This window comes from Arachis ipaensis, chromosome B1 (assembly GCF_059453495.1).
Source record: "Arachis ipaensis isolate K30076 ecotype BB chromosome B1, ASM5945349v1, whole genome shotgun sequence".
In the NCBI taxonomy this organism is placed as follows: domain Eukaryota; kingdom Viridiplantae; phylum Streptophyta; class Magnoliopsida; order Fabales; family Fabaceae; genus Arachis; species Arachis ipaensis.
This window is the reverse complement of record NC_142436.1, coordinates 150,130,216-150,142,855: the sequence shown is the minus strand read 5'-3', so window position 1 is coordinate 150,142,855 and position 12,640 is coordinate 150,130,216. Positions and strand designations below refer to the sequence as shown.

The 12,640-nt window shown below is 32.3% G+C and overlaps 2 protein-coding genes and 1 pseudogene across 2 annotated transcripts; 2 read left to right on the top strand and 1 right to left on the bottom strand.

Moving 5' to 3' along the window:
• The first annotated feature begins 1,213 nt into the window (after nucleotides 1-1,213).
• Nucleotides 1,214-1,734, top strand: LOC148578875 (uncharacterized; annotated as a pseudogene).
• A 966-nt stretch (nucleotides 1,735-2,700) lies between these two features.
• LOC107641308 (Putative BCR, YbaB family COG0718) lies at nucleotides 2,701-6,127 on the top strand. Its single transcript, XM_016344806.3, has 7 exons — nucleotides 2,701-2,901; nucleotides 3,440-3,594; nucleotides 4,938-5,038; nucleotides 5,138-5,177; nucleotides 5,306-5,377; nucleotides 5,683-5,739; nucleotides 5,836-6,127. Exons 1-7 carry the CDS (start codon nucleotides 2,811-2,813, stop codon nucleotides 5,908-5,910), a joined length of 591 nt encoding a protein of 196 aa, XP_016200292.1. The 5' UTR covers nucleotides 2,701-2,810; the 3' UTR covers nucleotides 5,911-6,127.
• Nucleotides 6,128-6,279: 152 nt separating this feature from the next.
• Nucleotides 6,280-10,331, bottom strand: BRS1 (alpha/beta-Hydrolases superfamily protein). The gene is made up of 9 exons (XM_088502244.1): nucleotides 9,915-10,331; nucleotides 8,488-8,595; nucleotides 8,291-8,386; nucleotides 8,093-8,185; nucleotides 7,911-7,993; nucleotides 7,439-7,836; nucleotides 7,250-7,345; nucleotides 6,981-7,089; nucleotides 6,280-6,657 (listed from the first exon to the last, which is right to left on the bottom strand). The coding sequence occupies exons 1-9, from the start codon at nucleotides 10,168-10,170 to the stop codon at nucleotides 6,514-6,516; spliced, it is 1,383 nt and encodes a 460-aa protein (XP_088358370.1). The 5' UTR covers nucleotides 10,171-10,331; the 3' UTR covers nucleotides 6,280-6,513.
• Between the last annotated feature and the right edge of the window lie 2,309 nt (nucleotides 10,332-12,640).

Here is a 12,640-nt window from a genome sequence, read left to right as displayed (position 1 = left end):
CCTTTTCCATACTCTATCATGACTCTGTAGGCTGAAGATCGTGAGGAGATGGAAATGACAGAGATTTTTTCGCAGTGGTTTTCGTCGCGACTAAAGGAGTCTGCCACCAAGCTACTCCCTTCCTTACGTCGCTACTACTGCAACCACCTTCTCCATGTTCTGGCATAACTCTGCCTTTGTTGTGAAAGAGAACAAGAAGGGTCATTAGGTCTAGCAATAGCAGTGTCTCTCAATCGGCGATTGTAGTGGCGAAGCATGGACCTTGCTGCCTCTGCTTCTCTCTGTATCTCGCTCATCTCTTTGTCCTTAAACTTGACGAATGTTTTTATTCTTTTTTTTCCAAAAAAATCTGAATTTTTTGTGGTTGTTGTTGAATTTGAAGAATTTGATGTGATTGAATTTAAAATAAAAAATTCTAATGTGTTGGTGGTGGCGATGGTGACTATGAAAAAGAAGGCAGTGGTGGTGAATGCAGGATGAGCGCTAGTGTAGTGGTGGAATTAGATGGTAATTTAGAAATTTTATTTAATTATTTAGGGTTTCGGTAATTTTGCTTGCAAAAGCCAATCATTCATGGTACAAATGGTAATTTTCATCTTCTATGGATAGATATATCAACATTTTCAACTTTTATGGATATAAATGGTAATTTACTCATAAAAAAATGTCTGACCAGCCTAAGCAGGTCTGTTTGAACCTAAATTTATCATTTATCCCACTCGGTATGACATTTAATCATAGTTTGGGTTGTGCAGGTTATCCCAAACAAGCCCTGACCGAGTAAGGTCGGCCACGCTGGCACGCCAACAGCTTATTGACGTGGCAAATGAAACTTTTTTTATTTGCAATGTGGTCTATTTCCCTTTTAAATCCCTAATTCTCAATTTTTGTTTCCTGAATTCTCTTCCTCGTTTTCTTTTTCTTCAACCCGATTATCTACTATCACTCTTTCAAATCCAATCATCGATACAACAACAATGTAAAACACCAATAGTTATTATCATCAAAACATAGTAAATCACAGTATAAACTTTTCAATTGGTACCTTCAACTATTACAGTACCAAAGATAAGGAAAAAAAAAACATCATTTCATAACAAGATAAAATGAAATCCAATACCAATCAGTTTATAACACACAATGTTCCAACTCTCTCAAACACTTTCAATCCATCTCCAACGACAATGATTCAACTCACCTCCACCACCACCATATGGCTGACAACAACGATAACATTGATGAAGTTCCAACATTTCCTCCCCCTTCACTTGCAGCCAAGGCCACCTTCTCCCGCCGGAGTTCCACTTGCTACAGCTCCTCGTCCAAGGTCACATTCACCGCCGGTGACCCCACAGAGCCAGCCCTGCCAGTAGCGTGCTACTCCGGCCTCAACTTTCGCGACGAAACTCCTCCGACATGGTGTCAGAGCCGTTCTGGAAGGGGCATGTGGTGATGTTCTGGACAACTTCAATGACGGAGAGTAGGTTGATGAGGACGATTCACATGTGGATGGCAATAGAACACTATCATCAAGAGAGGCGGCTGCTGCCGAGAAAGTTGCTGGAGAGAGAGAGAGAGGAAGATGAGGCAGCGCAGCCAATGATGATGTCAGTGATGGACTTGTTGGAGGAGATTGACAGAGAGATGGGGCTTGAAGGATCGAGGTACATTTTGAGTGATGATGAGGAATTTAGCAAGGATGAGGAAGATAAGGATGGTAATGGTGATGACTGATGAGTTGGAATACAAATTATATAATAGAGATAATTGATGATTCGATTTCAAAGAGTGAGAGTATGACTGTCAAACAGGCTAGTCCGGCCCATTAAACCCATGGGTTAAATGGGCTGGACCATTTAAACCCGCTTTATTCGCGGGCCATAATTTTTCAGCCCAGACCGTTTATGGTCAGTCCGTGAGTTAAACGGGCTAGCCCGTTTATCTTTTTATTTTATTTTTTAAAAAATATTTTGACAAAAAATATTATTTTTAGGTAAAAAATCTTTTAAAAATAATATTTTTTTTAGTTGATGGATCGGATTTTCGGGTCGGATCGAGAAAAATATCGACTAAAAGTGTTACTTTAAAAAAAATTAAACAGGTCACACGTTTAGCCTGCGGTTTAACCCGTCATTTTTTGCGGGTTAATTGGATCAGCCCGTTTAGTCCGAAATTTAAACGGATTTAATTTTGGAGACAAAGCTCGCCCATTTAAATGGATAAACGGGCTGGCAAAATAGGTTTGGCCCATTTTGACAACCCTAAGTGAGAGGAGAAAATGAGATTGAAGAAGAAGATAACAAGGAAGAGAATTCAGGAAATAAAAATTGTGGATTAGGGTTTTAAAAGGGGAAAGAGACTAAATTGCAAACAAAAAAGTTTCGTTTACCATGTGGCAGAAACTAGTCCACCTCAACTTTCTGACAACTAGTGATAGACGAAAATTGTCTGAGGGACTACTATAAGCTCCGGAATGTAACTTCGAGGATAAAATTGAGTAACTATTAACTTAAAGAACCACTTTAAACATCGAGTACAAACTTCAGAAACTACTTTAAAACTTAACTCGTTTTGTGTCGTGTTAATTGAAAAAAAAAAAAGAGAAAAAAAAAATTTTTTTTTTGGGTGTCAACAGAAAAAAAAGGAGATACTATTGTATTTCACTGTCCAGCACCCAATAAATAGAAGGGGAAAAAAAATCCCGTTTATCCAATATCACTCCGTCACTCATCTTACAAAAGAAAAACAAAATAATCGTATCGTATCGTATCTTGTTCAAAACCCACAATTCAAGTTAATCTGGGGAACCAATGGCATCAACAGTTTCCCTAACTGCTCATTTATCAAACATACACGCACCTAATGGACGCAAAAAGTTTTCCCCTTTATCAGCTGCACCATGTAAGTCTTCCCTTCTGTTCGTTTTCATTCCGGTTGCTTCCAAATTCGTTAAAGCTTGAAACTTTTTTCGCTTTATCTTGTTACGTGGGACCTTTCCCTGGTTTGAGTATGACACACTAGTTTACCACCAATTGCTTAGTTTTTAGGGTTTCTTTTCTTGCATTAAGTATCTGTGTCCACTTGAAGCGTTTCTAAATATTGCCCCAAAGGCCATTTCTTTTTGTAATTCTGCTGAAAATTAATTCCATATTGAATTGTTGGTTTATCATAGATTGGCTCGGACTATTATTATTCCAAGTAATTGAAAGCTGGAAATGTTCTTAGTTTTATGAATAAGAGATTTGAAGTGTGACCTAATTTTTGGAAAATATGCTCACATTTTGTAATAGATAGTTTAGAATTAGACTGTAAACAAAGTAGGGAACAATGGGCAAAATTGACAAGGTGGTTTTAGCTTGAATCTATGTATCATGTATGCTTTAAATTGTGAAAAATTTTGAGTTCTTATGAAAGTTTTTCACCAATTGCTGTTCTATAGGTAAATTAAACTCCAATGCAAATATACTTAACACGAAGATACTATGTTGGTCCGGTCGGCAAAGGGTTGGACCTGCTAGTAGAAACTTCCGAGTGTATGCCTTATTTGGAGGAAAAAAGGAAAACGACGATAAAAGTGACGACGCACCTTCTAAGGTTAGCCAATTTGGGTTTCTCTTACTGCCGATCTTAAATGTGAACACGCGCAGGGCGACAAATTTTGCTTTTTGATCCATATTTCCCAATTTACTTATCTGTTTACAGTTTTCGCCATTCACATGCCTAAATCAAGATAACGATTAACTAGTTACCAACTGGCCACAGCCCACATGGACATGTTCATATGACGAAAGCATAATGGGCTTTTTCTTTCTTCCTTGTTTAATTTTCATCATGTTAACTAGGCTAGTAACTTTGAAATTGGGAGATATAAATGCTGTTGTTATGTTTACCCCGGAACTTTCAGAAAAGTCTGGTTAGCCAATTTAGGTTTCTCTTGCTGTCGATGTTAAATGTGAACACGCGCAGGGCGACAAATTTTGCTCTTTGGTCCATATTTCCCAATTTACTTATCTGTTTACATTTTTTGCCATTCACATGCTGAAATCAAGATAATGATTATTAACTAGTTGCCAACTGGCCACATGGACATGTTCATATGACGAAAGCATAATGGGCTTTTCTTTCTTGTTTAATTTTCATCATGTTAACTAGGCTAGTAACTTTGAAATTGGGAGATATGAATGTGTTGTTATGTTTACCCCGGAACTTTCAGAAAAGTCATATGCTTTGATGGTTAGTCTTGTAGATGCATCACTGTCCCAAAGTTTTTAACCATTTCATGAGTGCACAAGTTAACCTCGTGGCTTGTACAATTATACTTTAAGCTGTTTAACTCTCGATGAACAGAAATGGACAGGAATTCACTTAGAAAAAGGCCATTGTTTATGTAGTAGTGAATATTAGGGAGTGGCAAAAAATAAGTGTAGTGGAGATGAGAATGTTGACATGAACGAGGACAGAGAAAACTACAACCAAGATGAAGGAGGTGTATCACCATCTTAGGAGGATAATATGGTGACTCAACTAAGGTGGTTTGAGAATGTGAAAAGAGTAGAGGACCGGTAGGGGCTCCGGTAAGAAATATTTGACTAAGGGTTAGAGGGAGGCCCGAAAAATAATTCTAGGGTAAACAATTAAAAAACCTTGTTCTGAATAGTCTTATTGAAAATTGGATTTTAGATAAGTTTGATGGCTTTCGTTGTACCATGAAGTAAATTCCGAGTGGTATGGGCTTGCTTCTTCTCGCCGTGTGCATGTAGACTAATTAACACGCTTTACTTTTACACTTTTCAAATCTCTATTGAATTAAAAAATTGCAGAGACAGTATTTTGACTATTTTCTTTTGTTTAGTATGTTGTGTATTTTTGTAAGTCTGCTCTGACCAATCCTGATATGCAAAATTTATGGGCTTTACATTATGGTGGATTGCTTTTAGGCAGGAATTTTTGGAAACATGCAAAATCTATACGAGACTGTGAAGAAGGCGCAAATGGTTGTCCAGGTTGAAGCAGTGCGAGTGCAGAAAGAACTTGCTGCGTATGGCTTTCCTCCTAAACAAGTATAACTTTTCCATCTGTTTTGAATCATAAAAAACTTATTCACCATAGACTTTTGTGTCTTTGTTAAATTATACAGAGCAGAGTTTGATGGTTATTGTGAGGGTGAGTTGATAAAGGTATGACACTTGGTCTCTCTCTCTCTCTCTCTCTCTCTCGCACACACACACACACACAGTGCAGTTGAAATAACCTGCAAGTATGTTTTCATTTGTTAACTTGCCTTTTAATGAAGTTTAATTTTTAGGTAACACTATCGGGGAATCAGCAACCTGTTCGAACTGAAATTACTGAAGCTGCTATGGAATTGGGAGCAGAAGTAAGAATTAATTGATTTACAATTTTGTTTCCTTTCCGCTGTCAAATTATATTCAACAGTGGCATATTTCTTTCATGACTATGTGGTGAAATAGGAATCAATATTTTAAAAGTAAAAACAAATATGAAGTCATTCTATATGTAAATTGTTTATTGTTTTCTGTAGCTTACATGAAGAATATTTAAGAAATTGGTAGGCTATGACCCAAATATATGAATTTGGAAAGAATTAAAAAAAAATCTATTCTAGTTAAGTATGACCTTAAGTTCTCATGTATTTATTAAAAAAAAATCCTTGTGTTGCAGAAAGTATCCCTTTTAGTCACTGAGGCATATAAGGATGCACACCAAAAGAGTGTCCAGGTGAAAATCTCTATTTTAAAAAGGATGAATGGAAACTCATTTGCATTTGTTGTTTACTGAAGTGGGAAACTATGCTCTTGCTTATTATGATTGCAGGCCATGAAGGAGAGGATGAGTGATCTTGCACAGAGCCTAGGAATGCCACCAGGACTTAATGAAGGATTGAAGTGATGATTATGACATGAACCTCAATTTTGTCCACAACTATCTCACTCAGAAGAATGCTTATTTGTCATTTTACAATTATTGTAATTTGTGAATTTGCAATCTTGTTTAGTATTCATCTAAGCCCGGATATAATTTCAAATGGTGGATCTGCTATTCAATGTCCTTCTCTTTTGTCTTTGAGACTCTCTCATGATTTCAATTTTGAAAGATCAATTATCCATGGTGTATCTGCACTATATTCTTGTCTTTTTCAATGATGTTATATAGATGCAATGTCTAGCTATCTTAATTCTTAGGCAATAAGATTTGAAAAATAACACCAATGAAAATTCTATGCTGGCTGATACACCCTCCAATTTCATGGGATAATGATGGCCACCAAGTAAATCTGAATTGCATTAAAATAACTAAAATGTGATAAATGTATGAAATGTTACAATTTAATGAGTAGGTGTATATTATCTGTTTAAGCAAATGAGATGGAAAAAAATATTGATATCTGATTGGTTAAAGGAAGAAGAGTTTTCTTCCTCCAACAAGCCTTAGCCTTAAGAATTAGCTAAAGAATGCATTGAGGTGCAGCTAAGTTAAACACTGTAATACATGTCAAGACTTTGGTAGCTTCTTCCCTGCCAAAAATGACTTGAAAAGAATGTGAGCTCTCTCTGGCTGAAACAGAGGTACTTCATGTCCAGCTCCTCTCACTGTTGCAAATGTCAGTCCATCATATACCTCTGTCCATCCACCTACCTAAACAACTCCCCAAAACATAGAAACATCAATGTGAAAATTTTATGCCTGAGTTTTATATGAAAGAATTATGGGTATATATGCCCAAAAATGGTTTTGATTGAGTGATTGACATATATATGGGAGCAAACATTTCATTTGCGGCGAAAAACTTTTTTTCAGTGCAGGTGAAGATCGATGAAGTTAACGAATTCTTCGCTCCAAATTAAATTGCTTTTCGCTCTTAACAAATTCTGGATTTCCAAAAATGAAAATTTAGTCCTTTTTTTTTTGTTTTCATATGTATATTTAAAATTTTGTTTTCAAAAGAAGTTAAGTCTTACCTGTGCACCTGATGAGTACCATGGATACCAAGGAGTTTTAATGGTGAGGTTGAGATGGTTGAGTGAAAACCTTGTGGCTGTAACTGGAACCACTGAATCTGTGTCCCCGCTGCATTATAGACAGAAAGAAGATTGTAGCAAAACATGTTAGCCTACAGAAAATTCATTTTTAAAATGCTCCAATTCCATTTTATATAGTAATATAAAGAAAATGATGAGTTGTACTAATTCTCTTTATTGTACAAGTTATTAAACCATAATATATATACCTGAAAACCCATATTCTCAATCCAGCTGCAATTAACTCTTTGTATATGGGCAATATAGAAAATTCAGAATCCTTCCAATTTTTCAGGAGCACATCACTGTTGGATCAACAAAAGGTGTATAATTTAGAAAACTTAGAAGGTTTGAAGTTTGATTCTCATATGTGAAAATGTAAAGTCAAATAAAGAGACCTGCAAGCAGTCCATTTGTAAGGAATGTTGGTAACATTTGCATGCATTGCTTTCTGCACTTGAGGAAGATTATAATATTTCTCTGCATAATTTTCAGTACAAGGATCATAGCCAGAAATCATATGAAACATTGTAGTCTTTAGCCTTATGCGCCTAAGATTGCTGTTTTGTGATGCTGGGCATGTAGGAGTATAGATACTGTATTGATCAATGTTTCCAAATTCATTGTTGACTGCATAGTTCACAGCATCATTACATTCTTGAGAAGTGTTCTGTGCTTTGAAATCACAATGTTTGATGATAGATTTGTATGAATGATCTGATATCATTGAATGGCTCCACCAATATGTCACAGTTCCAATGCTATCATAGTAGTTATCAGTCACAGCATTTCCCACCTATAGTTTTCATGTTCAATGCCAAGTATATAAATAAATAATACTTAAAAAATGAAATATAAAATTTGACTTACAATGAACCCTTTGAGATTAATAATGTTGGGATGTTCTTTATTATAATCATAGATTTTCTTAGCCAACTGAGGCACATAATGACCTGAACAGAGAGCATAGTAAAGCATTGTTAGCTAGCTTCTATCTATATATATATATATATATATATATGAATCAAGAATCATAACTATTTTTCATGTACCTGCATAACTCTCCCCAGCAATGTAAAAGTCCCTATATTTATACTGTGGGAATCTTGACATCCATTTAACTAGAAAAATCAGTGCATCCTGAGCTGTTACAGAATTGGAATTTATTTCATCATAATTAGTGACATAGAATCTAGAAAAAGTTGACGACGACGGCGACGGCGACATACAATTATATTGGACAAAGTTACCTGTCCTATTGTCCCCAGAAGTTAGGAGATCAGAGCTGGTATTTGTGTATGAAAAACCAACACCAGCAGGTGATTCAAGAAACAGAATATTTGCTTCTGAACAATGCATGCAGAACCAAGTTAATTAGTTAATTAAGGCTATTGTGAAAATAATATAATTAAATGTCATTACCCTTTATTATATATTTAGTATTTACCTGTGTTCCAAGCAAATCTGTTAAGATATAAAGAAGAACCAGTTTTGTTTATCCTGAATGGTCCAATTTCCTCTGATGCCCCATATGCTACTGATGAACAACCAGGTCCTGATCCAGTAACACAAAATATTCTAATTTCGGATAAGTTCCTCTAAAGTGAAAAAGTAAGAGTTTAATCGCTCTTAAATTTTGATACATTAACCGTGTAAAGCATTTTACACAGCCGTGCAATCACATTCGTTTTTTTCAGATGACTATTCATATAATCAATATAAAAGATAATTATTTTTACTGATGTGATATTATGTAATTGAATGTATATCAGAATTAAATTCAATTAACTATTTACTGTTTTACCTTACAATTCTCTTGATGGATTTCTTTTTTTCAATGTTATATGAGCAAGTTGTTATCATGATTATAATTAACAAGTGAATGAGAGTATATGGATGAGCATCTTTTTTGTAGGGACAAAATGGAAAAGATAGTTCAATTCTCATTACTACCATTGTATTGTTCATTGTTTGTTTCTGCTTTCTAAGACAAATAATAATACAAAAAGAGTTAATAAATTATTTGTTTGGACTTTAACGGAAATGAGATGAGATTCTTCCAAATAGAGGAATATAAACATCAGGAATAGAATAGAATAGAATAGAAGGAATAAATAAATAAATAATAGTTCAGTGGCGGTGCATGTTAGCAGGGAACAGTGCACATTAACTCAAAGTGCGCCAGAGCAGATAGAGAAGTCAACGGTCAACGATATATACATACATACATTGATACATACATGTGCTTCAGCCTGGCTTACTCACATTATTCACCATTCAATTCATTGAATTCAAATTATTTAATTACTATTATCATATGGTTGCTTAGTTGTTATAACTTGCATATGGTGTCATTTGATTCAACAAACATGGTTGCCAAGTTCTGTAGCATAGCATTTACAATAAAATACTTAAATTAACATTAAATAATATTTAATTTAATAAAATTTGATATACATAAAATAAAACTTACATGCAATTGTCTTAATCGTTAAATAATTGTCTTAAATTTTCAAGTAAGAATTCACGTACAGTTGTCTTCATGTGAAGTTGATAGTTAAGAATTGTTAGATTTTAATTCAATCAAATATATCAAATCATCTAACGATTCTTAACTATCAACTTCATATGAACATAACTGTACGTGAGTTTCTATCTTTAAATGATATCCATGTTAATGAGTAAAAATTTAGGTGAAGTCGACTTCACGTGAAGTTGATACCTGAGAGCCGTTGGATGAAAATTTAGTCAAATCAGTCAAATTATCTAACAACTCTCAGATATCAACTTCACGTGAAGTCGACTTCACTTGAGTTTTCGCCATGTTAATGAAATTGAAGAAGCAAAGTGAGAATTAAGGAGATATTTATGTACCTCCATTGAGCCAGAGAAGAAGAGGTTTGTTGTTGGGAGAAGAGGGAGACTGAGTGAGCCAGTAGAAGAGTGCTCTACCATGTTTCTTGTTTACACTTACATATCCTGAGAACTGTGAGAATCCGACACGTGGCTGACCCGGAAGCTCTCTTATTCTATCTTCTTCTTGCTCTCTTGTTATTGCCATGGATGATGATGATGAACATATTGTTGCAAACACCATCATATAGAACAACATTGCTGCCATCCTCATCATCTATGAAGGCAAATGTATGTATTCAAGGGTGTGGAATATAAATACTACTAGCTAGTACATATATATATGGTTGTGTATGTACCTTAATAATTATGATTATAATAATAAGATACACTCACAACACATGAGCGAGAGAGAGGGAGCTTAATTAGGCCATGCTTGCAACTTGCATTTTATATGGTTGCGTTTGGTTCTGAAAGACGAGACAAGACATTGATATAAAAAATAAAGACACAAAAATTAATGTTTTTATATTTTTATTTGATAATAAATTAAAATAAATGTTAAAAATTTAATTTATTTTTATTTTTTTATTTAAAAAATAAAAAATAAAAATAATAAAAAATATTTTTTTAATATTTTAATATTTTTTATTAAAATAATATAATATTTTTATTTATATTTTATCTGTTAAATATAATTTTATATTTTTAAATTTTTATTTTAATATTCTGTCTTTATAAACAAACACAACTTTATATAATCACTATTACTATAGTCACAACACTGAATAGAAAAGACAATAGTGTATAGTATCTACCTCTGCAACCCTATCATTCTTAGGTCAAATATCCACTCAAAATCTTCCAACAATAAGCATATAAGAGTTAATTATTTTTTATATGATGGATAAAATCGTGTAATATGTTGGTATGAATTAAAATAAGTGTATTTTATAAATGTGATGCATAATACAAATCGTTACTTACGATTTGTATAACAAAAGAAATCATTATTCACAATTTTATAAATCACATTTTTTTTAAATTAAAAAATTAAAATCGTGACACATAATTTTTTATTTATTTTTATCTTATTTAAAATCATAATTCACGATTTCTGTTAATTTTTTTTAATTTTTTATCTTATTTAAAATCGTTATTCACGATTTCTTTTTATCTCATATCACTGCATTATACTAAAATATTATAATATTAATAAAAAACACTAATAACAACCCAATATAAAAAAAAAATTAGCCACCATATAACTTGTTATTTAATTCCTTTTTGTTTCTTTATATAAATTGATTTAAAATATATATAATCTCTTTCAATTAAAGAGAAAGATATTAAAGAAGAGTCTATATTATCAGAATTAGCTAAAAGAATAAAAAATATACAAGAATAGAGAGAATGGAGGCAAAATTTAATCCATCATATTTCATCATCAAATAATTAAAAAATAAGCCGATTTAACATACAAGGCTACTAAATAACTAAATAGGTAAAAATTAATAATACTTTTAATTCAAGAAGAAGAATCAATTTTTTAAATTAAGAAAATTGGTAAAACGAAAAATTAATTATTTTTAAATTAAGATAATAAAATATATATTTTATAAAAAATATAAATTTAATAGTAATTAATCTTTTAATTTATTATTTCATTTAACTTTTTTATTTTAAAAGATCTAAATTTTAAAAGAAATGATAGTCCATAAAATAAATATGCATGTTATATCTATATTATTACCAAATTATTACATGTTCTTTATTTTTTTTTTCATGGATCAAACTAGAAGATAACAAGAATTTACTCCTACTTTGTAATCATCAAAGGAAGTATATAAATTAAATAAGTCACGTGAAACATGCCAAAAAGACAATAATATTTGTTACAGATTGAACAATCCGGCACTCCATTGAACGTTTATACAGTATATATTACAATGCATTCATTGTGATTTGTGGATATTTTTAGTTTGTCCCTATCTCAGGACTACTAATTTAGAACAATATAATTTATTTATGTGACGCATCTCATCATTATATTATTAGCTGGCTAGTTGTTTTCACTTCATGATGATGATGATGGACTAGGTTAAGTTTGTTTATATGTATGAGACATTGTTAAAATAGAGATATAAATTAAAATATATTTTAGTAGATATAATATAAATAAAAATATTGTGTCAAGAAATATTAAATTAGTATATTTTATATCTATTATAATAGAAAAATACACTACAAAAAAAGAAAGTTATTTTAATATGATTTTTTTTAACAACTATAGTTAAGTGTAAAAATTAATATATATTTTTGACAAATATCACAAATGTCAAAATTTTTATGTTTTTTTAATTTATAATTTGGTTGTAGAAAATTATTCTTCAATTTTGACACTCATTTGTTTTCAACATACTCCGTTATTCCTTTTTTTCGTTGAGTTCCGTCAATTTTGGCATCACACTGCTCTCAGTTTAGGATCATACTACTCATTCTTCATCTTCAAAATCTCAGTTTATTCTTTAGTTTCAAGATCTCATCTCATTCTTTGTTAAAAACTTTTGTTGAGAATTTTTTATGGTCAATAAGTGTCAAAATAAATAGTATTTTTGACGGTTAATAAGTATCACAAAAAATATATTCTCAAATTTTTCTAACAAATTATTTTTTATGGCCAATATTTATCAAAATAAGATTTAAACTTTTTTTACAATTACTTATATGTTAAAAATTATTTTTGA